The sequence below is a fragment of the Lampris incognitus genome, chromosome 17 (assembly GCF_029633865.1).
Source record: "Lampris incognitus isolate fLamInc1 chromosome 17, fLamInc1.hap2, whole genome shotgun sequence".
Classification (NCBI taxonomy): Eukaryota; Metazoa; Chordata; class Actinopteri; order Lampriformes; family Lampridae; genus Lampris; species Lampris incognitus.
The window spans coordinates 18,707,494-18,733,235 of NC_079227.1; the positions used below are offsets into that span (position 1 = coordinate 18,707,494).

The following is a 25,742-nucleotide window of genomic DNA, read 5'->3' on the forward strand; positions in this document are numbered from 1 at the left end:
TATGCAAATAATTATGCAGATGATTAACATTTTAAAACAAATAACTTTAACGAGTTCACCACGTTTCATTACTGCATGGCTGTTATAAGAAACTGTGTTTTTCATTTTCTCCATTGAACCCCCGACAAAATGGAGGTTATTATTGTGGGCTCCAAGCCCCGAGACATTTGTAAGGGGGGGGGAAAACCCAAAAACAAACAGCATTTGGCTCCAACACAAATACGTTAACCCACAATGCAACACGATTTGTCAGAACACAATAATGGGAGTCGTTCCAAGTGAACGTTGACATGTTCTAAACTAAGATCTGAGACAGTTCACAGACTTATCGGCAACATTGTAAACGTGTTTATTTTACTGGGTAAATTCCTTATTCAGATTTTGAAATTAAACTTGTTCTATTGTACCGAGGAGAGGACAAAACCGTCTTGAAAATATTCACGTTACATGAAAACTGTTGCGTTATGTGTACACGTAAAAAAGCGAGAAAATGTGGTCTGTTACTTAAATGAATCTAAATATTAGGGCCTAATCTGTTCGATTTTTTTTACATTTTATTTTTAGTACGTTCCTCAGTCTGTAACGTCGTTTCCTTTAACCTTGCGTGATTTTTTTAACCTTGGGCGATTTAAAAAAAAAAAGCTTAGAGAGAGGAAGTGACGCCATCGAGTCTGGGAACTGTAGTCCATAGGATCGCAGCGCTCAAAAACCCACACTGATTTTTTTCTCCCCGCTGACGCTCGCTCGCGTCGCATTCAGGGACGCCAGTAAGCGTTTTCTGAGCGCGCCGGTCATATGGACTACTGTTCCCAGATGTCTTGGGGCACGTTGCTTAACCAATCATGTAGCTTGTAAAGCCCAAGCGAGTTCCGGGTTTAGATCGACTGGACTAAACTGGAAATACTGGGGAGTCTCTCTTGGGTGTTAGTGGAAGTAGTATAACGTTTGACGTTCCGCAACGTGGAATCGTTGGCTGACCACCTGCATGAGTGAGGAGTTTATCTCTTCACATTGCGTTAGATTTCTCGAAAGCTGGTAAGCTTTTGCGAAATGGCAGACTATAACAAATGGCAACACTGAACAGTTTAGCATAATTGTAGCCTGTGTCTATTCTGTCTAGTGTTCATACGGCTAACGCTAGTTTTACCGGTTAGATAGAGAGACGCCTGAGTAGCGCCGACGAGTATCATTTGCTATCCTGATGACTGTATTGTAAGAGTACCGGGCAGCAGGGTTTTCCAGACAAGTGCTGCAGGCGATGGTAGCATGAAGGCTTTGCAAGGCAGGTAACTTGATTCCTAAAACAAGTCATTCGGTTATCAGAATCATGTTTATTGGCCATTTATTTGCACATATACATGGGATTTGACTCCGGTTTCGTGGCTTGTCAGTGTACTTAACATAGAATAACAACACTACAACACGATCTTCAGATATACACACAAGGCTTGGCTGTGTGCAGGCGAAATAAGAGGTGATAAAGTGCAATTATCCAATGTTATCTTAACCGCGGAGGCTTAACTGTCGTTGCTTTTTATTTCCTCACGTGAATAATGTTGGCTGATCAATTTGTCCAAGTTAACACTTAACAGACATTTAGGGGGGACAGTCATGTAGATTGTCCAAGAACTGTCGTTTTTTAAATAGACTCAACAGTACAGCTGTAGCCTAAGTTAGGACCGTTTTGTTGACGCCAGATTCGATATTCAAGGCAAAAACAAACACAATAAAACGCAAGCTTTGCTTTCACAACCCCAACAGACACCCCTCAGACGCTGTGACAAGCGCATACATTAGTGACATCAAGCCAGCAACATGTCCATGTTCAGTACGGGCATCCTTGTACTCACTTCACCCCTGCACACCCTCCCTCTGCGAATTGCCCCGGTCCTCAGCTCAGCTGCCCAGGTAGTGAACCAGACTCTGTACGTCCACCTCCACCCTGATCTTAACCTCGGAAGTGGGAGCCAGCCTCGGCCTGTTTTCATCTCTCCGGTGGTGGACTTGTCCAGCTTCATCACCCGCCTTTACAGCAATGCGGCGGACGTGTGTGGGCATCTGGATGTGCGTGTGCTACTGACTAATATCCGTCCCCAGCCAGGTGCCACCAGCCCAGGGGGCACAAACCCAAGCTGCCCCTTTCCCTCACCGCAGCTCCTCTCCCATTTTCCGGAGGTGGTGCTAACAGACTTTCCTCTGCAGGACCAAGGCCAGTACCCTCTTGTTAGCAAGTGCCTGCAACGTTATGCCGGCCACTGCTACGTCTGTAGCCCTGGCCTGGCTTCAGTGCTTCTCCACCCACAACTGGAGAAACTACAGGAGGAGGAGGGGGTTGAACAGGCGAAAGAGGGGCAACTGAAGAATTGTCATGATAAGATGGAACCCTTGGAGACCTACAATGATGTTGTGGTAGGGGGGACATTTGACCGACTCCATGGTGCCCACAAGACGCTGCTCAACATTTCGTGCCTGCTCGCTAACAGAAGATTCCTTATTGGTGTCTGTGACCAAGCAATGCTGAAAAGTGAGTGGTTGTGTGTGAGCTGAATGAGTAAGTCAGGTGGTTTGCATGACTAGAGTGAGGGGGTTGAGATGAGACCATTAACTGACAGTATTCCTGATTGTTCAGGATACTGCTGACCTCATTACCCTCTCATTGTTTCACTTTATTTTTTGTGTCATGAAACTCTATAATCCAAATTGCAGAATCCAAAAAAAACTGTTACAGTCTCACAGTTATTAAGAGGCAAAGTGCAGTTTATCTATTCACCTTCAAAAAACATTGGATACACTGTGGCTGCAGTTGTAAAGAGAAGTGTAATGAGTAGCCAAATGTGCATTTGAAGTGTAGAACAAAGTTTAACAAAACACAATATGACACATAGAAAAGAGCACTGCACTGAAAGACTCCATTTGAGGCTGAAAAGTGACACGAATTAAAGCTTGTACCCTTTACCTCCTCTCCCTCTTGGCCTCAGAGAAGGTCCTCAAAGAGCTGATTGAGCCCTATTCTGTGCGGGTCCTGAGACTCAGGGAGTTCCTACAGGACATCAAACCCTCACTGGAGGTGGAGATTGTTCCCCTTGATGACCCATTTGGGACCTCTGTGGTTGATTCTGAGCTGCAGTGCATTGTGGTCAGTGAAGAGACCAGGAAGGGAGGCGAAGCTGTAAACAGAAGACGTATTGACAATGTAAGTCAGGAAATGGACAATTGTGAAAATATGCAATCCTAGAAGAGCCTTAGGCCAACAGTGCTTTAATCCTAACATTTCTAAATGGCAATACTCCAGCAGCATGTGCTGTTGAAAGAAATGTGTGTGTGCTTTTATATCTTTGTCCATAACTTTTCCCAGGACCTTTCTTGAGTATAAAAGTCATTATCTCTTCAAGATTGCTTAATTATAGTAGTGGTCACATGAACACTTTGAATTTTACACACAATTTTTTTAAAAATTGCTCAGGTGCCTTTAAATTAATAGATGAAGTAACTTAGAGTGGGTGGTATTGGAGATAATCATGGACACTATTATATATTATTTTAGTCAGTGGTAGAGCCCCATTGAACTCTCATGACGTGAACAGCAACAACTATAGTAAGTAGTGCTTCTATTTCGTTTAGCTTTGTTTGCTAGTCCATTGTCTTTATTCTCTTTTTTTAACTTTACTGAAACACAGAGAGGAAGAAAGAGATTTACGGACCAGGGAAGGTATAGGAGGTGGTTCTCTAACATTTCATTCGAATCAAGTGTCTAAGGGTAGCAGGTTTGATTTACTGTATCTACCCGTTTTCACTGTGAGCATGTGAAGCCCTTTGAGAATGTAACTTTGATTCAGGGCTATGCAAAGAAACTTGACCTCTTCAACAGCAGGGGCACTTTTGGCTCCAGAGGTGGGTGTCAAAGTGTTAGTGTTTTCTACTTTATCTGGAATTTCTTCCTGTGCCTTTTTTGAACCAGGGTCTTCCAAGTCTGGTCCTCCACGAGATCCAGCTGTTGAAAGATGCCCACCACACAGAGACAGAGGAGGAGAAGATCAGTTCCTCTAGCCTGCGCTCACGTCTCTTGGGCACCCTCCTCACCACCCCTAAAGTAAGGCCCTCAACATTGTCTGCCTTTCTACAGCTTTCTGTTGCAGCTGATTGTTGGCTTTATTTAGAGGACTGAAATAAAAAGGAGTGTTGAGGAAATAAGATTGCAGTCAAACACATTTTGTCATGGTACGTGTCCGAAATCATTATGGCTGTGTTGTTTTTTTGAATTAGTAGCATGCTTATCTTGGAAAGAGATGCATCCCAGAGTGTCACACACACACACACACAACTTTGCTAAAAGAAACACAACGGTAGGGAAAGTGCTCAACAAATAAGGAGCAAAATAATCCAGTGAGTTAAGTAAATTCTTTATGAGACAGTACAAACCTGCAGGTGATTGCTTGTGGCATTAAGAAGGCTTATACTGTCTCATAAAGAATTTACTTGACTCACTGGATTTTATATATATATATATATAGATAGATATTTATGGCAGCCTGTCCAGGGCGTCTCCCTGCCTACCCCCCAAGTGACTGCTGGGATAGGCTCCAGCATCCCCGTGACCCTGAGTAGGATAAGCAATTTGGAGATTATATACACACACAACAAAAATATAAACGCAACACTTTTGTTTTTGCTCTGATTTTTCATGAGTTGAAATCAAAGATCTAAGACTTTTTCTATGTACACAAAAGGCCTATTTCTCCCAAATTTGTTTAAATCTGTGTTAGTGAGCACTTCTCTTTTGCTGAGATAATCCATCCACCTGACCGGTGTGGCATATCAAGATGCCGATTAGACAGCATGATTATTGCACAGGTGTGCCTTAGGCTGGTCACAATAAAAGGCCACTCTAAAATGTGCAGTTTTGATCACAGCACAATGCCACAGATGTCGCAAGTTTTGAGGGAGCATGCAGTTGGCACACTGACTGCAGCAATGTCCACCAGAGCTGTTGCCCGTGAATCGAATGTTCATTTCTCTACCATAAGCCGTCTCCAAAGTTGTTTCTAAGAATTTGGCAGTGCATCCAACCGGCCTCACAACCGCAGACCACGTGTAACCACGCCAGCCCAGGACCTCCACATCTGGCATCTTCACCTGCAAGATTGTCTAAGACCAGCCACCCCAACAGCCGATACAACAATTTGTTTGCAAAACCAAAGAATTTCTGCACAAACTGTTAGAAACCGTCTCAGGGAAGCTCATCTGCATGCTCGTCGTCCTCACCGGGGTCTTGACCTGATTGCAGTCCGTCGTTGTAACCGACTTGAGTGGGCAAATGCTCACCTTCGATGGCGTCTGGCACTTTGGAGAAGTGTTCTCTTCACGGATGAATCACGGTTTTCACTGTACCAAGCAGATGGCAGACAGCATGTATGGTGTCATGTGGGTGAGCGGTTTGCTGGTATCAACGTTGTGAATAGAGTGGCCCATGCTGGCGGTGGGGTTATGGTATGGGCAGGCATATGCTACGGACGACGAACACAGGTGCATTTTATTGATGGCATTTTGAATGCACAGAGATACCATGACAAGATGCTGAGGGCCATTGTTGTGCCATTCATCCACCACCTCATGTTGCAGTATGATGCACAGCCCCATGTCGAAAGGATCTGTACACAATTCCTGGAAGCTGAAAACATCTTAGTTCTTGCATGGCCTGCATACTCACCAGACATGTCACCCGTTGAGCATGTTTGGGATGCTCTGGATCGGCGTATACGACAGCGTGTTCCAGTTCCTGCCAATACCCAGCAACTTCGCACAGCCATTGAAAAGGAGTGTACCAACATTCTACAGGTCACAGTCAACAACCTGATCAACTCTATGCAAAGATGTGTTGCACTGCATGAGGCAAATGGTGGTCACACCACATGCATATCTGTGAAATCCACAGTTCAGTGCTTAATAAATGTCTCTTTTCAAGTTGAAACTGCACATTTTAGAGTGGCCTTTTATTGTGACCAGCCTAAGGCACACCTGTGCAATAATCATGCTGTCTAATCAGCATCTTGATATGCCACACCTGTCAGGTGGATGGATTAGGTCAGCAAAAGAGAAGTGCTCACTAACACAGATTTAAACACATTTGTGAACAAAATTGGAGAGAAATAGGCCTTTTGTGTGCATAGGAAAAAGTCTTAGATCTTTGATTTCAGCTCATGAAAAATTGGAGCAAAAACAAAAGTGTTGTTTTATATTTTTGTTCAGTGTATATGGTTGAATATTCAACCAGTAGTAAAATGTGCAATCTATGTCTAACTGAAAAATATTTTATCATTTACAAACCAGAAATGTCCACATGGAATAATGGGACTGAATTGGCCAGCAGTTGCAGACATACTAGATACAAGCGCTTCTTTTGTAATTATAAATAAATCATGACAATAGACAAATGCCAACACCCCCCCATTGGACCATTAGCGATCACGTGTTTTTGAATGTTGCACCTCTTAGACAATATGCACGTGATGTGCATGACGAGGCAGTAAATGGTATGTCCTTTCCTCGAGTAGCCTTATTGACAGCTGATGATTGCTTGTGGCATGAAACAGGCTTGTACTGTCTCATAAAGAATTTACTTGACTCACTGGATTATTTTGCTCTTTATTTGTTGAGCACTCCCCCTACCGTTGTTTCTTTTAACAAAGTTATATATACACACTTAACCTTTGGAATGAGTTCACTAGGAGATGATCATTTGATCCAAAGTATACTCTTTGTCAAGTAAGAATTTATAGGATGAATGCAGACCAATGATTTTTGGCTTTCTAGCACACATTTCTTTGTCAAAGGCTTAATTTACTGAAACATCACCGTGCCCACCACTTGATCATCTTTATGACATCTGCACACCAAAACCACACTCTGGAAGAGCTTCTTCTCTTTATTTATATAGCACATCTCAACAACAAGGTAATTCAAAGTGCTTTACATAAAACATGAAAGGCATTAAAAGACGCAACATAAGGCAATAAAGACATTTAAAAACAAAAAGAGTAAAAGTTAGTGCATTGTAAGATGAAAATCTAAAGCTTCAAGATTTATCTACTAAAAGGCCATTTCTATTGTCCCACTCCTAGATACTATGTCTTTTGTGATGATGTAAGCCAAGATCCTTGGTACGCTAGTACAAGTACTGCAAATAATCTCTCTCTCTCATAACCTGGCTTCTGTTTTCCTTGAGCTAGAACATGTCCCATCTTCCTCCACTCCCATATGTGATTGGCCTGACGGGAGGAAGTGGCAGTGGGAAGAGCTCAATCGCCAGGCGGCTGGAGGCTCTGGGTGCAGCCCGCATTGACAGTGACCAGCTGGGCCACGAGACATACCGGCCAGGTGCTGCAGCCTACCAGCACGTACTGGAGGAATTCGGCTCAGGTGAGGGAACATCTGCCACCAGGTGACGTTATAGGCTTTTCTGCTTTGTTTCTACCAATGCTGTCATTACAGAAATTTCTTTTTAAATAAATTTACAAGATAGAGAACAAGATCCCTTGAATTAAGGCATAGTGGATTCAGTTGATCATTTGAATGGGGAAATGTAATCAGGGAACAAATTCATTGTACATAAGGCAGTCTGTAAAGAGTTTCAGAAAGTTAAATGGAAATTAGAAATGCTTTATGGATATTTTTCCTTGCACTAAATGGATTATCTGCCTCTACAATACAACATAACTCTTCTGTGGTGGTTGACATTTTTTATATCTTTTTTGCATGTTTCCTGTGGTCATTACATTCGATACCAATACAACCAGATGTCCAAATGAGTAAAAAAGCATTTCAGTGCAACTGTGTAAACTTTTATTTTCTTTAGATATTCTGAATGAAGATAAAACTATCAACAGACGTGCGCTAGGAAAAAAGGTTTTTGGAAATAAGGTAATTCAGCCAGTATGAATAATGTTCCTCCCACATTACCACAGGATAGATGTGTATTGTATATATAATGCACCTTGCATGCTAAAGCGATTTATTTTCACAGGAACGATTAAAAGCCCTAACTGACATTGTGTGGCCAGAGATTGCACTTCTGGTCAACGAGAGAATCCAGCAAGCCAGAAAGGAAGGTAGTATTATTCTGTCTGACCTTGGGGGAGGGGGGGGTAGTCTTAAGTTTTTTTTTTGTACAACAATTAAAGCTGTTCTTTGCATAGACTAACTTCAAATTATTTTCCCCCCCACACTTGTTCATAATTTGTGGGGCATTGTATTGCTCATCATGCACAGCTATGTGGAGCTGAGACCTTTGTGGTAGAGAACATAAATGGCTGAGGGGATTTGATGCTTGTGGGTGAAAACAAGGGTTAATTGGACAATTTTTACCACTCAGGTAAGCAGGTGTGTGTGGTGGATGCAGCGGTTCTCCTGGAGGCTGGCTGGGAGAACATGGTGCATGAAATCTGGGTCACAATCATCCCAGAGGAAGAGGTAAGGCGTCTTTCACATACCCAAGGTTCACTATGGCTCACTATGTTACAGCAGTGTTTACATCACTTAAGGTGACATTCGCTCTCCGGTGGGGTGGAGTCTTTCCCCACTCTACTAGGAGTGACTGTTAGAAAATATCCTATGAATGGCACAACTTGCCCCACATATCTCATCTGAGAATCTAAAGAAGGTGTATTTTTGCCTGGCACATCACTCCACAAATGAATTTCCTTTGTTGACATTTGTCACATAATTTTCATTTTAAAAAAAAAGAAGCCTGATTTGTTTAAGAAATTTTACCTAATGAACTCAACTATACAGCTACTTAGATGTTACACTACCGGGTACTTGGTAGAGAAATATAATTAGCTAAATCACAGAAAGTTTAATTAGTTCATCTGGACAACATTTAATCACTCATCTAAGTGACTGATTCAACTTTCTGTGATTTCCTTACTTGGATTATTGAGCATGAATCAAGACATGAGCTAAAATTCAAAATGTATAGGCACACTCATCCTGTTGATCATCAAGGCGGGACACCCCAGTTTCCGATTCTCATTCATGTCCCCTCCAACCCCTCCCCAGGCAGTACTGAGGATAACACAGCGGGACAGTGTGACCACGGAGGACGCCCTGCGCAGGCTGCAGAGTCAGTGGTCCAACACCAAGCTGGTGGAGCACGCCAATGTGGTACTCAGCACATTATGGGAGCCAGAGTTCACTCAGAAACAGGTCAGTCTCAGACATACCCCCACCGGCCCATCACTGTGGGGTTCAGTTTGACTGGAGAAGGCAATATTGACCATGATGTCTGCATCAGTAATGTCTAGTAGAAAAAAAAAGAGCCCCTTGTATATCAGATATTCCAAAGGGATATTGCATGATATTTTGTCTTGTCTTTTATGTTAAAAAAGGTACTAAAGGCTTGGAATCTTCTCCAAAAGAGAATCCCACAGACAAAGGAAGCCAGCTTGCCATCCTGAATGCAGAAAGAGCACGCCACGCTTGCCTGGCTCCCTCAAGTTTCACATGCAATCTCAACAGTGAACTAAACAAACCAAGCACAACCATGTCAGGGCCTTTGACATGTGGCAGAAAAATCTCACTGAAACACCCTGGGACAATGTGCCTAATGGTCACTGTGCCATAACAGCAAATACAAGGAGGCCCTCATTCCTTTGTCAAAGATGATATTCAAATTTCAACATTTTTTTTTTAATTTGTTTTTTTGTTTGATTCAAATGTTGGAAGAGGAGCACTGCAAAATTTCTCCTTGCGCACTGAAGAAATTGGTGTTTTTGCTGTTTGAAGAACTTCTTTTTAAATAATTTCACCCCCCCCGAAAACATCCTGCAGTCATGTGGATGCTAGTATGTTAAAACTGATTGCACAGCATCCAGCAGTCCCCCAAGATCCTCTTAAAAAAAAAATTGTTTAAATCCCAGTGTTGCTAACAAAAGGTTGGACTGTGTCAACACTACAAGGTTTTCCTTAGTCAAACAGCCGTATGTTATGTAGGAAATTAACTAGTGGCTGGGCGATGAGTTAAATATTTAACAAGACTGTCTCTACTGTGCAATTAAAGCATATTTCATTCATCCATTGTCCAAACTGCTTATCCTTACTCAGAGTCACAGGAATGCTAGAGCCTATCCCAGCAGTCATTGGGTGGCAGGGGGGCGACACCCTGGGCAGGCCGCCAGACCATCATATCTATCACTCAAATGACAATTTTCAAACAGGACGCATTCAAATACAAAATGAAAGTAATTAAGTAGGTCAGTATCCATCTAGCTAGCTAGCTGCCCTGTAGCAATGTTAAGTCAATTTGTATAGCCCAATATTACAAATTGTTACCCAGAAACAAATTTGTTTTGACTTGGGTCTTTGGCATCGACCTCTGTACACTAAAGAAAACTCTAGGTAAGAAGTTCAGCAACAAACACACAGCTTATTTCAAATGTTATTTTTCCATACAACTCATCTTAAATATACCTGAGGGAAGTGGGTGCTCCATGAATTAGACATGTGTTTGTGGCCATTCCACAGGGACAACGAACAGTGATTTTAAACGACTCGTCACCATATGCCTTTCTGAGAACATCATTTACCTTTATTGTGGACATTGGCTCATTACCATGGGGTGAATCGTTTCAAAACAACGCTGTAGTGTTTAAAATTCAGTCTAATGCCAAGTTTCCATTTTATTTCCAATCAAACTGAAATGTATAAAAGCATTAAAAAACAAAAGCTTTAAAAATCAAAAGGGTTTTGACAAAAATGGTGCAGTGAACAGTGCCAAGTAATTACAATAGTATATCGTTTTAATTTGAACCACCTGTGTGTTTATAACCCAGCATAACAGTTACTAAAGAAAACAGTCGAAGTGATAACAGGTGATGTGTGTAACAAAAAGATGAGTGGTTGTGCCAAAACCCAATCCTTTGACCATTGAAGTCTATTCCCCTTGAAAGTAGGTTGAAGCAGCTGCATGCTTGCTTGTTTTTCCATCTTAGAGTTCACAGCCAATGCAAATGTCCAGGGCTATCATAATTCCATTGAAAATCCTTCTAGAATCGCCAAGAGGAGTCCTCCTCTAAATGAGGGCAACTATTGTCACACTTGTCCGGGCACCACCAGTACCTTCACTGGTTTGCCTCGGGTCTCTTCCCTTTACAGCTCCACCGTCAGTTTGGCAGAGCATATTGCTTTGCCCAGGACATTGGTGGCCCTGCACTTGTAAACCGCAGAGTCAGAGGGCCCCAGGTCAGAAAGGACCAGAGAACAGACGCCATCCTCATCTTGCTCCAAGGTCACTCTGGACGACTCGCCCACCAGTTCCCCATTCTGAAGCCACTCCACCTCTGGTGGTGGGTAGCCTTTAAATAGAAATAAAATCCATAATGTTAGATTTATTAAAAAAAAGAATCAGACCATGCATTATGCCAGCTTAACATGTTCAAATGATTAATCGTGAGATTATCAGCAGCATAAACATAATTCTAGTTCTTTCATGGATAAGTGCCCTTTATACCATCATAAATATGCTTAAAGCTGAAATCTTGGATTTTTCTTCAAGAGTTATCCATCTGGACCATGGAGTCAGATTACATAATACTAGCTGACATTTTTACAATGGTTAGACACGCCATATGTACTGCTCCGGAAATATCGGACCAGGCAGGATGAACACTGGTGCAACAGCAAACATCTTCCAGCTCAAAAAGGGTTGAAATGTCACGATGCTGCTTCAACTGGAAAAGTTATATCAAGTCTACAATCACTGAGCTGATGGCACACAAACGACAATGGCCTTGTTTGTTGTCTTGCTGCCAGAGGGAGGTATATATTTGGGAAGTTACAGATTTCAGCATGAAATTATGAACCTGTGTGGTAAATAAGATATTTCAGATAAAACTGCGCCACAATACACACCTCAGAAGAAGGACATACAACAGACCTGGTCAAGTTGCTTCTGAGGGCAAGATCTGGACTATGATGGCATTGAGCCAGCTCATTATGGAAAAATAGTGCCAGACATTGCAAGCCATACATTGCATATTGTCTTCAACTGGAACCTGCATTCTCCAGAAAACACTGTCCTTTCTTACAGTTTAAAGTTCTGGTATCCTACCATTGACATGGCATGTTAGCTTGGCAGTAGCTCCCTTTGGTAGCGTGGCGTCCTTCAGGGGCCGCGGGAACCGAGGCTCAATATGGAGCAGCTTGTCGAGGGACTGGATGGCCTCTTCTGCCTCTTCACTCCAGCAAGACTCTGCAAAGGGAGGATGATGGTGGATAAAAAGGAGAACTAAGGCTTTGCTGATGGCAAATGGGGAACTTTAAAGTGACAAACAGACAAGTCATCTGCCATACACAGCCTGTGTGTTTTAGGGGCACTGTGTGTGTGTGTTTGTCTTACCGTCTGTGGGGCTGCCAGGAGAGTCTGGTCTGTTGGAAAGGTTAGCCATCCGCTGAAGGGCCAGAACAGCCTTGCCTGTTTTCTGGAGGGTCATATGACAAACTTGTGATCAAGCACCTGGCATAAAGAACTTTAAACTTGATTTGTCACAGGGCTGCACCGACAGCAATATTGAATAACTATAATTTGGGTAAATTAGCATTGGGGAATTTTCCCCGAACTACAAGTCTAGTACCAAGATTCCATGCCAGTTAACTTTTTTTGCAACATACGCTTGCTTTCTAATGGAGAAAATTTAAACCAAGTCTCTTATCCAACAACCCCACTGTACCACAACTAATGGACAATACAAACTGTTCAGCCAACTTGGATCAAATAGTTGAAAGCCACTTTATTCTACATTGTATTCTTAATCAAATTCGTTCTCTGCATTTAACCCATCCTATTGTATAGAAGCAGTGGGCAGCTGCAGCACCTGGGGACCAACTCCAGCTCTTCTTTCCATTGCCTTGCTCAGGGGCACAGACAGGAGTATTAACCCTAACATGCATGTCTTTTTGATGGCGGGAGGAAACCAGAGCACCCAGAGGAAACCCACGCAGGCATGAGGAGAACATGCAAACTGCACACAAAGAACCCGGGATGGCCTGGGGTTCGAACCCAGGACCTTCTTGCTGTAAGGCAACAGTGCTAACACTGGGCCCTCCCATTTGTTCATTAGGCATGTGTGAATGTCGACAGACCACCTGTATCAGCTGCATGTTACCTTCCACTTGCGCTTGGCCAGGAAACGTCTCATCTTCCCCTTGTTGAGGGATTTGGTGGGACCGAGTTTCAGAGCGGTGAAAGAGGCCATCCAGGGGTGGGCCAGGGCCTTGTCACACGACAGCCGGCATCTAGATCAGAACAGGTGGTGACTGAACCAACAAACAATACAGTATGAAAAAGTCTCACACACGACACATGCAGCGCTCATGTATTAGGAGTGGCTAATGTACTTCTGAAAACAGACCATCAGTGTCTTGTGCATGTACAGTCATCCAGAGCCAGAACATACACAGGGATGCAAACCTACATATGACCTGCAATCCGGCACAAACGGTAACCAGCTTTACCGTGATTGAAAGTCAACACCTTGATGGCTACATTATAATTTTAAGTGTCATGTTAAGTGCACCGCGTGACCGCATACAGAATGTTTACCGAGAATAGAAAAACACTGCACTGAGAAGAGTCCTAAAAAACAGCCGACATGTGATCATAAGTTACTTTTCCATGGCTAGAGAGGAATGATAGCTGCCATTGAAACCCACATCATTCAAAATCCTCTTGCTATAATTCCAAAAGCAAAATGTGGAATTGTCAGAGCCACAGTGCTTAATGCGGAGAAGTGGGTTTTCCACTTACAGATACAAAATTCCTCATCTGTTATTTTATCATACAACGCATTTGCAGCTGAGTAGTTTTTGTGCATTTATTACATTTGACAAAAGACGGACACCCCCTGTGGTACAACCGATTCATCTGTAGCTCAGTTTGGTTAAGCATCGGTGTCTTGAGTTTGGGGAAGTTTTCCCAGCAAAATTCGGGACAATGGAACGGGCTGGATATACTGCAGACCAACCTCTGATCTTTATTGAGCAGGGCGCTAATGAACTCCTTGGCTTGGTCAGAGATGGCCTCGAAGCTCTCTTGATCAAACTCGTAGTGGGCAGCGGTGACCAGGGCCAGCGTTTCTGCATCGTTGTTCCCTTGGAAGGGACACTCACCACTTAGCCTGGAGAATAAAAAAAAAAAAAGTGACAAAGTGCCCCCCCTCCATCCATTAGAAATGTGAATATATTTCATTCATATTTTAAAAATGCGTAAAGTAAAAGGACATTTTGAGTTGCTATACAAATGAAAATTAAATCTTGCTGATCTTTATCCAAGCAAACAGACACACACCTTACCATGATACTCTCAACTTAGTTATGGCACACAGTTCAATTTTGCACAAGGCATGTTATTTAATATCCTGTCATAATTTTGTGTAACGACCCCTATATCAGGGTTACTCACATACAAGAATATCAGGGTTCCCATCTGGGAAAGTAAGATCATTTACAATTTCATAATACATCTCCAAATTTAGTGCATTTCATCACTTAATATTGTGATAAAAAAAATATGAAACTCATTTTCTACTCGAGTATCATTCTAATTGAGGTGTGTGACAGTTGGGTTGCACAGTCAATCATTTATACATGTTTAATCATAAATTTATCAAAAGTTAGCTGACCAAGAAGATGTTATTTACACCATTTGCTTGGGGTATGTTTGCATTGGGTTTTCAGTCAATGTGAAAAACTGTCCTGCCAGTATTAGGTTTACACTATAACCAAGCAGAACTACATCCATGGGGCATTCCACCGCTGGTGTTGCGCACCAATTCCTCAGTAGTAACGAGATACTACCAGCAGATGGCGGCATTTACATTTGGGACAATCGCGAGAGCACAAACTACAGTATGGATCGCAAACTATTGGTTATTGTAGCCACAGTCTGCACCACAACAATGGCTGTTTGACTCACAAGATGAAACAGATGACTCCAATGCTCCACAAGTCAGTTTTCAGACCCACAGGCTCAAAATTTATCACCTCAGGAGCCACGAATTCAGGTGTCCCATGCATAACCATCAGCCTTTTACCTGGCTCTGAAGGAGAAGACAAGCGTTAACATGTGCACATGTAGATATTTGACCGTAGTATTTTGGTTCAAGTAAGGATGGTCAATTTCTAGAACGGTTGTGGCTTAGCAACGCTTATACAACTTATATTTGGGGGCAGAGGGATAGGGTAGACTTGTTTTTTGACAAACCTTTAATAGTATTGATTTTTTTTTTTAAAACAAGAGCAGCAGCTTTAGGAAACATTGAAAATGTGTTGTGACCGATTTTCATTGCATTATTAAATTATGACTCAAGTATGACCTGAAATGCAGGTTAGGTTTTGCCTTTGTAATTAGACTAACCCGAGGAGTCATAATACAACTTGTACTGCATACATCCGATTGTTTGCAAAACCAAGGATCACAGTGGTAATGGTTTTTCTCGATTATTTTACCATGTTTAAACAGGTCAGTTAATTGATGACAGCAGATCTTGCAGAAGTCAAGCACGTCAAAATACGGTTTTGCCGATATGGTATATGTGAAATAATTAAACCAAGTTCATTCTCAAAATGGTTACATGTTGCCATGAGTGTTTTGAATGTATATACTTTGTGTCACATGCATTTTTAGTACTACTGCACAGGGGTAATTTCCTTTCAGAGGGTTAACCGACAAAGCTACAGAAAGTTCATGGGCGATGTGTGGTTGTATGACACTAAAGGCCAGCGTCTTCCCATCTGCAGACCTCAAAGGCTTGTAGGAAATTTTGATTTTAATTTCTTTAATGTTTGCACTCATATATAAACACAGGATAGTTCAGACTCCTAACAGAATTCTTGTTAAAACTTCCAGACCCCCCCCCCCATATTAAGCTCCAAGTGCTGCATGACCAGACTGTCGCAAACCCCTACCAGTATCCACACCACTTTGACATAGGCCAGTCAGACACACACTCCAACCACAAAGGTAAAACTCACCCAGTTTACTGGCTAAGCCAAAGTCAATGATCTTAATTCGCGTTCCAGTAGTGTCCACACAAACGATGTTCTCCGGCTTGAGATCGAGGTGAACAATGTTCTGCTTGTGGACATATTGCATGCCCTCCAGGATCTGCTGCATGTAGCGGGCGCTGGTTGGCTCTGTGTGCTCAAAGTTGTCATCCACAATGCGCTCAAACAGCTCCCCACCTGCAATGCTGGACAGCCAGAAACACAAATAAGTCTGTGCATGGGGGGGGGGACAAACAAAAAAACAACAACAACCATTTACTTTGTCATTTGGGCACTGTATGAATATTGAAGATTTTAGGATCAAACCATAAAGAAGGAAAAAAAGTTTGATTTTGAAAATGGGATTTATATACTACAGCCACTAGTCACACTTCATGGTATCCAAGACCAGAATGTCCCACTTTACTTTTATGAACCAGAGCCCAGCATATTACCAGGAACAGTCATTTCACTTCATGTCATCATTTCCTCAGGCCCACAGCAGTGCAACACAAAGACAAAAACACATGTTCAAACTAAGAACACATATATCCCAACTCTTAAAAGTTTGGATTATGTGTTCTTAATACATTTAGATGTGTGTTCAAAAGAAAAGGGGGAAAAAAATCACATTATCAGTTTATGGAACAGTGTGATTGAGGGTTTTTTTTAAAATTATTATTTTTAAAATAACTAAAAGATATAGCAATCATCTCATATTCTGTTTTCCACTGGTTTAAGTGATCTTTATTGACACATATGGCTGCCACCAAGGACTGCTGTGAGATCTTTTCTTAGAGCAAGTATCAGCTGATGTGAAACTGGGGCTGCAATACTCAAAGAGCTCAGCTACTGTAAGGAGAATTAGGCCGAACCCCTATCTCAGTACAACATGCCACATAACATATACACACACACGCATGTATGCATATTCTTCTTCAGAAATACTCACTATTCCATGACCATGACTAGCTCAGAGCGCGTGTCATAGGCCGCCAGACATTGCACCAGTTTAGGGTGGTGGAGACAGTTCATCAGTTCAATCTCTTCTCGGGCTGCCGTCTTATCCTTGGAGCTCTGGCCTCGGTAGAACTTCCCCGCACACTCCTGACCCGACTCCTTGTGGGTCAGCCGAAACACCTGGCCGAACTTTCCTCTGGAAAATGTTTTTCATCAGAACAAGGCGCATTAAAATGTCAATGACTTCTCAAGCATCGTGTAGAAAAAGCACGAGCACTTCCTGTTGATTTCTTGAACCAAGCTCAATGTTTCTACTTTAAACAAATAACCAGCATGAGCTGGACGCCGACGCCAGGAGCTCTGCAACTCCACAGTCATTTAGATGACAGCAGAGTTGGCCCGACCTCTTTCAAACAGATATAAAAATACATTCGAGTTAGATGTCAATCCCAACATAAATTTGAATTATTAGATTGTACCCTCGAGGGACCAATTGAGCTTTCACATGACACAGTAAAATAACCTAATACTTTGCATTTTTTGATCCCTTCTGATTTTGGCTATGCCCGCTATGGTGTGGAAAAAAATACAATTTTGGAATAATGATAATTTTTCAATAACTTGACAAAAAAAATCAATGCTTACACTCCCAACTTCTCATGCACGTTGTAGTGGTCCTTGACTTTATGTGTGGTGTCAGTGACCACTGTGATGTACTCTATGGGTTCCCCTTTCTTTTCTCCTTCAGATGTAAACAAAATATAATGGTGACAGAGGACATTTCCTTTTGACATAAAAAACAAGAAAACTCAATTCGCTTTTAACTTAAGCACTCCATTTCAACATTTTGTATAAACCCTGCAAATCACTAACTTGCAGATGCCATCTTGACACAGTCGGACTCTTGGCCTGGTTCACTGACACCTGCAGCGTTATAGGCCCTGACGCGGAAGCAGTACTCCCCCAAGGCCTCCAGGCCTGAATGTACACGGTAAGATGTGTTCTTACAGCGGGTGGTCAGCTCAGTCCAGATCCCAGGCTTGTCAGCGCCCTCTTGCCTGACTTCCACTATGTAGCCCAAGACAGCGGAGCCTCCGTCATAGCCGGGGCCCGTCCAGGACAGGACTAATGACTGGGTGGACAGCTGGGAGATGACAGGCTGAGATGATGGAGGATGGGGACGGTCTGAAGAGAAATTCAGTTGAGTCAAAGCCAATTTTCATACAAACTTCATAGTTTCTCTACACAGAGAAGGTTACATGTGCATCTGAGACTTCAGGTCATGGAAGAGCCTGAGGTTCTATGTCAGGGCTCTTTTTAGTTGGGCCAAATTTTATTAGATTTAACTTTATGTCTCAAAACCTTAAACACAGCAGAATAAAATGTTCAGCGACAATGCATTTGTAGATGACAGATTTTTATATCTTTATTAATAATCGTTCTCTCAAGAACTGTATAGTAGCATACAGGAGTGATCTAGACCTCATTAATATTCATGAGATGACCTTTGAGTGACACGTAAGGGTTGGTGGTAAGGGAAAGCAGGGTTTCATAATTTAATTATTTGATCTAATAGGCTGTATGTAAATGAAAGTGGGATGAGTACCAGGGCAAAGAAGAAGAAGAAAAAAAAATAGCCAAGAGAGGCTGAACTGGGGGGGGGGGGGGGGGCGCTTTTAAAAAGAGAACTAGAAAAACTGATTTCTCACTTTGGTTCTTTTTGTTTCTTGGAGTCAGTATGAAATGCATGATGATTAAAGTAATAAGTGATGCTAGAAACTATTTATGATTCAATTTTTCTCCCCAACTTTTAATTTGTTCCTAGGATCTAGCTAACAACACAGCCTTCGCCGTCAGAGCTCCCAGGCTTTGGAAAACCCTGCCTGAGCAACTCCGACTACCCAGATTTAGTACATCATCCTTTAAATCACTTTTCAAAGAACATCTTTCACAAGCAAACTGATTTTTTTTTTTAAATTTTACATTCTTGGTCTCAAGTGTTGCATGTGTATATTTACATTTGACTTTTCCTTTCTAATCATGCATTTATTTTTTTTTTAGTTTAAGCATTTTGTAACCGTTTTGAGAATTGCAGCATAGGAAGTTAATAGTGAGACCTAGTTTTTTGTCTAGTTGTTTGAAATACCTCGTTATGCACCAGTAGTGAAGCAGCCATTTCTCTCTATATCTGGTGTGCCCAACTCCAGGCCTCGAGGGCCGCAGCGTCTGCAGGCATTTGTTGCAACCATGCACTACACCACCTGATTCAACTAATTCCTTTACCTCCTTGATCCAAGAGGTGAGCTAATTAGTTAAATCAAGCGGTGTAGTGCATGGTTGCAACAAATACCTGCAGACACTGCGGCCCTCGAGGCCTGGAGTTGGGCACCCCTGCTCTATATATTATTTGTATGTTCACACAGTGCATGTGCGAGGGTGGGGTAGGGTTAGGAAGTCGGTTGCAGACTGAAAACATGGAAGTGGTTAATTGCTGGTTGGTAGCCAGTGCTGCAAGCGGTTATGTAATTGAACCGTTTTGTGCGTTTGCTTGCAGTGAAATGGGACTCAGGAGTTGGACAGAACTGTGACCAGGGCATGAACCGGCATAGAGGCACAACGACACACTGGAAAGGCCTTGTCCCATTTTGGTTCACGGCTTGTGTTTTCAGTTTATAACATAAACAACCATTGTGTCTGTGCCAAAAGAAATTTTTCTCATCTACTGTCCATCCAGTACTCAAAGACTCCGACACAGCACGTTTAGTGAAAGGAACAAACTAGGCTTGTATCGTCGCTCAGAAGCATTGTGGAAACCTAATGAACTCCTAAGTAGAGCAGCAAGAGTTCCTCTCCGCACACAGGGATGTTGATCCACTATTTGGAGGACTAAAGAGGGTTTTACTGCTGAACACTTAATAAAAAGGCCCTGCTATCAGAGTGCCTGCTATTAAGCTAATAGAAACAGCCTGTGTAGAGATCTTAAATAAGCCTTAAGGAGTCTCACCGATGACACCGAGGGAGATTGTATGCTGGGCAGTGCCTCGTCGGTTTCGCACTACCACAGTGTAAGAGCCTGCGTCCTCTGAACAGGCCTGAGATATCTTCACGCTGCTCTCAGCCTCACTGCTCTGGACACAGGTCCGCGGCCCTGCACCAACCACCTATTGAGAGCAGGAGAAAACTGCACTAGCTCATTTTGCAGCATTTCCAAATGACATGCAGTTCGGCACAGGAACCGTGTGAGTAGCCGAGTCATAATCCCTGCGGACAAAGCAGCAAAGTTCGCATGGTCCACAACCTGCATTGGCGACCTTGCTTCTGTAGGTAAAACGGGCCAGGAATAGTGTGCTACTTGGTGTTCGCTCTCAGTTTTCAACAAAGGAGTCAAACAATGGAATAAATGACATCCACAAACACAACAATGCAGTTCGGTCAGTCATCCTTACCCTCTTTCTGTTATGAATCCAGCAGCAGGCCACCGGGACACACACGCTCCTGAACGCACAGTGTAGTCGGACCTGTTCTCCCACCCGCACCTCAGCCTGCTCAGGGGAGTCTAAAAACGCCACAATCCGCTCTAAGGACAGACGGGGACAGGGTACATGTTACACAAGCGCATTATTAATGGACTGTTTGGTTTAGCGTTAAATTACCTTTTTGCTGGAACTTACATCAGTGGTTTTCAGTGCAGCATTCAGGCACCAGCAGCGCTGCTGGGTTTCTACTCGGCCAAGTGGCTCATTACCTTCACCTGTTGCGTCAGGTATTGCCGCCATCTTGTGGACCTGACGCAACAGGTGAAGGTAATGAGCCACCTGAGCGAACAGAGGAGCAGCAGCGGAGTTACCCTAGGACAGGGTTGGGGCAGATTACTTTGAAATGAGGTCAGTTACCGGATACAAATTACACGGCAATTTTTATAATCAGTAACATTGGATTACAAAAATAATGTAATCTAATCTGAATACTTTTGGATTACTTACAATATCACAGACAATAACTAAAATGCTATTCTCTGGTACAACGTCCATCCTCTTATTGACTGACTGAATGTACCACGTGCTTAGCAGCATTTCTATACGATGGTGGCTGTGCCATGATAAGATGGACTACTATGGGGGAAGAGAAAGCAAGAAAAAGTATATTTTTCAGGGGCGTCCGGGTTGCCTGCCAACACGAGGATCGCCGGTTCGAAAGCCGGATGTGGGGATGTGTCCTGCTCGCTGCATTAGCGCCTCCTCTGGTTGGTCAGGGCGCCTGTTGGGGGGGGGGGGGGCTGGGGAGAATAGCGTGATCTTCCCACGCGCTACGCCCCCTTGGCGAAACTCCTCACTGTCAGGTGAAAAGAAGCAGCTGGCGACTCCACATGTATCGGAGGAGGCATGTGGTAGTCTGCAGCCCTCCCCAGGTCATAGAGGGGGAGGAGCAGTGACCAGGATGGCTCAGAGAGTGGGGTAATTGTCCAAGTACAATTGGGGAGAACAAAAGGTATATTTTTCAGGGCTCCAGCAAAGATTAGCTATCTACCTGTCTCCTTTTCTTCTCTGTGGGAGCTCTCGTCTTCAGATGCTGAACGGTGCTGCGTGCCTGCAGGTTTCACCTCCCTGTATGTGAACTCCCCAGGTGGCCCTTCTTTGCTCCTCCTGGGAACTTCCTTTCTTCCTGTTTCATTCCACAACAAAGTGACAAAGTGAAAAGCATTGTTTGTTTTTTTTTAGATAAATATCACCTAGAATGATTTGCTGTTATATCGCATGTGACGTTTGACCTCAATTATGTGAGTTCCTCACTGACTCTTTTACTCTTACGCTACCTGTAATGTGTAATTCGGCACTGCTGGACTGTTTCCCAGCAGTATTTTCAGATGCACAGGTGTAAATCCCGGCATCTCCTGGTGAACACTCACACACAACTAGAGTGGCTACACCATCAGTGAAAGAAGTCTGTTTCGACTGCACCCTCTTACCTGGATGGAGAGAAACATGGACACAGAAGCGTTCATTTATTTGCTTCTAATTTATTTGAAATTCATGTTCAGAGTCCCCCCCACCCACGCACACACACAGATGCTGCACACATGCACCATCACTAAATATGCCTTCAGTTGCACGTGTTACTTTGACATCATGTTTATTGGCTTTTAGGAAAGAAATAAACCTTTGTTTTCTCTGATCAGAAGCCAGACCGTCATTGCATAATGGGTTAAGAGCACAGGTAGGACATTGTTATGGCTGGAACCTCCATTTTGCTTTACCTATCCTGTGCTCCAGCAGCTTCTCTTTTAACTCTTAGCACGGCATTTGTCCATCTTTAACTCATGGCCTCGCTCTTGATGGAGACAAGAGGACATATTGAGGCGAGAAAAGTATGGCGGCCTCTCTTATCATTGTGCAGCCAGGGAATGTTTAACGGCTGACGTCCGGTGATAACACCTTGAAATGTGACGTCGCTGCCCTCCGAGGCTTCACGGTTCTGCAGTGGTTCTTTGAAGCGAGGTGCTTCCAGGTACTGGATGGGGGCTTGTTTGGCATCTTGACAGAAAAGAGGTGGGATGGGCATTAGAATTACTGTTATATAATGGACAGCATGTTTGGATGCTTGGAGACAGGATGTTTGGAGATCTTTGGAGACAGTGGCGCTGATGAAAAGACAGGAGGCGGAGCTGGAGGTGGCAGAGTTGAAAATGCTAAGCTTTTCACTGGGAGTGACAAAGAAGGACAGGATTAGGAACGAGTCTACTAGAGGGACAGCTCAGGTTGGACGGCTTGGAGACAAAGCAAGAGAGACAAGGTTGAGATGGTTTGGATATGTGTGGAGGAGAGATGCTGGGTGTATTGGGAGAAGGATGCTGAATATGGAGCTGCCAGGGAAGAGGAAAAGAGGAATGCCAAAGAGGAGGTTTATGGATGTGGTGAGGGAGGACATGCAGGTGGCTGGTGTGACAGAGGAAGATGCAGAGGACAGGAAGAGATGGACATGGATGATCCGCTGTGGCAACCCCTAACAGGAGAAGGCCGAAAGTAGTAGTAGTAGCAGCAGTAGTAGTAGTAGTAGTAGTAGTTGTAGCAGCAGCAGTAGTAGTAATAGTAGTAGTAGTAGTAGTAGTAGTAGTTATGTAATGGAGAGCAACGATGTTCCCCAGCTTACCACAGGATGATCAGGGCAGGCAAATTTACCTCCAGTAATTGCCATGCTTCCCAAATGAATTACATTATGAAATGCAAAAGTGTGCAGTACTTTAGCACTGGTTTTCATAGGGAATATACTGGCATGCATCATACAAAATGCACATGAATGATTAGGAAATATAGTATATACAATATATGCTGTCTTACCAAATGTTCATTACAAGTGCAACAGAAACAAACAGTTTACTGATTGTGTTGAACATAAATAATGTGTCTGGCCTCAAACACCGCAGTTGCAACCTAAGCCCATATCTGCTCCATAGTTCTCACCACCATCCCAATCCCAATCGCTTTTACTTCAGGAATCAGGAACACTTTATTTGTAATTTCATTTCATGTACTTGCATACATGAAATGAAACGAATTGCCGTTTCGGCCCCGGGCCACAGGAGTGCAACCCAAAGACAAAAACACATATCTAAAAACTACAAGAACACACTTATCCAAACCAACACATACATCCAAGCTAAAAAAAAAATTAAAATAAATAAATGAATTACCAACCACAAACAAGTACAAGGGGCTTGATCTGGTACACATACAGTTTTCACATTGCACACAAACATTCGTGTATCTCTATTTTGGTGTAGGAATGTGTAGAGAGGGAAGTGGGTCCTCATCCAAATGGATACCGGAATGGGAACAGTGTGTGTTTGTCTGTGTGTGTGCTGGTGGGGGGCAGGAGCGGGGGTGACGGGCAATGACCCCAGTCTTCTCAAGTATTTCTCATTTTGGGATGGGGGTTGCTATCCTTGCCTTTTCATCTGACTATTGGCATGTCCAATTCCCTGTTGTGTTAAAGTCCCACCATGACACCACTCCACAATTCGGGAGGGCCTAGACTTCCACACATGGACATGACAACCCCTTCCTTTGCAGCTGCAGGTTTCTCCAAGGGAACATAACACGCGCAGAGGCTCACACTTTTTCCCACCAGATCCGCTCACAGCTACGCAGACACCCCGCCATCTGTTGGAGCCACTAATTGCAATTGCTCCCCATCCAGGAACATTACCATTTGTTGCCCCCTGTGATGCCCAGACAATTTGGAGGCTGAGATGCATTCGCCTATTGTACGACCTGAAAACTATGCCGTTGCTGTAACTTCGAAAAGATCACATTTCTTAATTGTTAACGATCACAGTTACCTTTTTATATTTTAGACAGTTGCATCCCAAATATTGTTTTGATAAGTTTATCAGCCTCAGGAGAGCTTGCCTCATTCAAAGTATTTGGTTAAACATGTAATTGTTTTAAGAGTCAGTGATTAACCTAAGGGGTGATATACTGGCAGTCCTGCGCTTAACCCTCACGCGATGGGTTTCAAGAAAAACATTTTAGCATGAAATGCCAGGAGAGGCGGCTCCAACGGGAGTGTGGGACAACAGTTTTACAAGAAAAAAAGTTCTCAAATGGATGAAATACCTGACATGTATGTACAAAAAGCAGCAACCTTGTGTTGGTGGACTAAAATAAAATAATAGTGACATACTGAATACTGGCCTAGTGTTGAATATAGACCTAGGTCAGCCCCTGCAGCAGACTGGGACAACATTTCATCCCAAAGCATCATAGACAACGCAATTCCTATCATACAGCAGAATGAGAAATGCTCTCCACAGCTTTTACCTGTTGAGGATGAGATTCCCAACTCGCTGTTTACAAGAACCATCCTTTTGCTGGGATCAAGTCCATTTTCTTTGGGCATTTCTGCACAGCAAGGCCTGGCAGGCTTGAGGTCCAGCCGGAACGTGGACACATATGTCTTTGGGGTCCTACCACCCTTGTTCATCCTGGAGTTGAAGCATTGACAGAAGAATAACAAGAGTTTCAAAAAGCCCGTGATCAGTTCCTGTTCCAGTTGCGTTTCCTACTTACTGAATGCATGATAAAAGCAGCGTGTGTGACTGTTATACCTCACGCACCCCGCAGGCCTATTCACACATCCTCCAAGCTCCTCCCGTGAGGAGGTTTTGTTTTTGCACGGCCTTCTCGGTCGCAGCCCACCGCTCTCAACAGCACATGGCACAGGAAACAATTCTGTTTATCAAAGGACCAATTAGAAAGGCGGGCTCACAGCCCCCCCGGTGCCTCAGTGCTGGAAGAAACAGAGACAAGAACATGTGTGATGGAAAATCAGAGAGAGACAGAATGTAAGTGAAGTGTATGTGTGTTTGAGAGACCAGGAAATGTGGGAGGGACAAAACATGAGGGGTCAACGGAGACAGAGCATCAGCTGAGGCAAATGGGAGCTGGAATAAAATAAAATAAAATAAAATAAAGGGAGAGAAGTCAGAGATGAGTCAGAAATGTGTTATAATAATAATAATAATGCTATTTATATCGCACCTTTCTGAACAATGTTACAAGGTGCCTTACACAACAGGATAAATTAAATAAATAAATAAATAAATAATACATTTTATTTGTGGGCGCCTTTCAGAGCACTCAAGTACGCCTTACAGAACACAGTTAAAAACAAGCAGCACTGTATCAGTCAGCATAAAATTAAAACAAAGCCGGGTAGACAATAAAAAGTTAATACAACAGATAAGTATA

General features: G+C 43.1%; 2 protein-coding genes across 3 annotated transcripts; one reads left to right on the forward strand and one right to left on the reverse strand.

Annotated features, from left to right (window-relative positions):
* Positions 1-890: 890 nt before the first annotated feature.
* coasy (CoA synthase) lies at positions 891-10,179 on the forward strand. Of its 2 annotated transcripts, XM_056297386.1 has the most exons (9): positions 891-2,524; positions 2,979-3,193; positions 3,959-4,090; positions 7,227-7,416; positions 7,853-7,917; positions 8,021-8,105; positions 8,369-8,466; positions 9,055-9,201; positions 9,384-10,179. In XM_056297386.1, the coding sequence occupies exons 1-9, from the start codon at positions 1,816-1,818 to the stop codon at positions 9,450-9,452; spliced, it is 1,710 nt and encodes a 569-aa protein (XP_056153361.1). In that variant the 5' UTR covers positions 891-1,815; the 3' UTR covers positions 9,453-10,179. The 2 variants fall into 2 exon arrangements, with proteins under 2 accessions (XP_056153361.1, XP_056153362.1); XM_056297387.1 differs by lacking the exon at positions 9,384-10,179 and having other exon boundaries at positions 9,059-9,194.
* Positions 10,180-10,215: 36 nt separating this feature from the next.
* LOC130127832 (myosin light chain kinase, smooth muscle-like) lies at positions 10,216-25,039 on the reverse strand. The gene is made up of 14 exons (XM_056297554.1): positions 24,813-25,039; positions 21,523-21,657; positions 20,442-20,572; positions 20,000-20,156; positions 17,869-18,180; positions 17,641-17,737; positions 16,988-17,191; positions 16,024-16,241; positions 14,966-15,089; positions 14,016-14,168; positions 13,158-13,287; positions 12,392-12,473; positions 12,104-12,244; positions 10,216-11,348 (listed from the first exon to the last, which is right to left on the reverse strand). The coding sequence occupies exons 1-14, from the start codon at positions 24,973-24,975 to the stop codon at positions 11,143-11,145; spliced, it is 2,253 nt and encodes a 750-aa protein (XP_056153529.1). The 5' UTR covers positions 24,976-25,039; the 3' UTR covers positions 10,216-11,142.
* Positions 25,040-25,742: the final 703 nt, after the last annotated feature.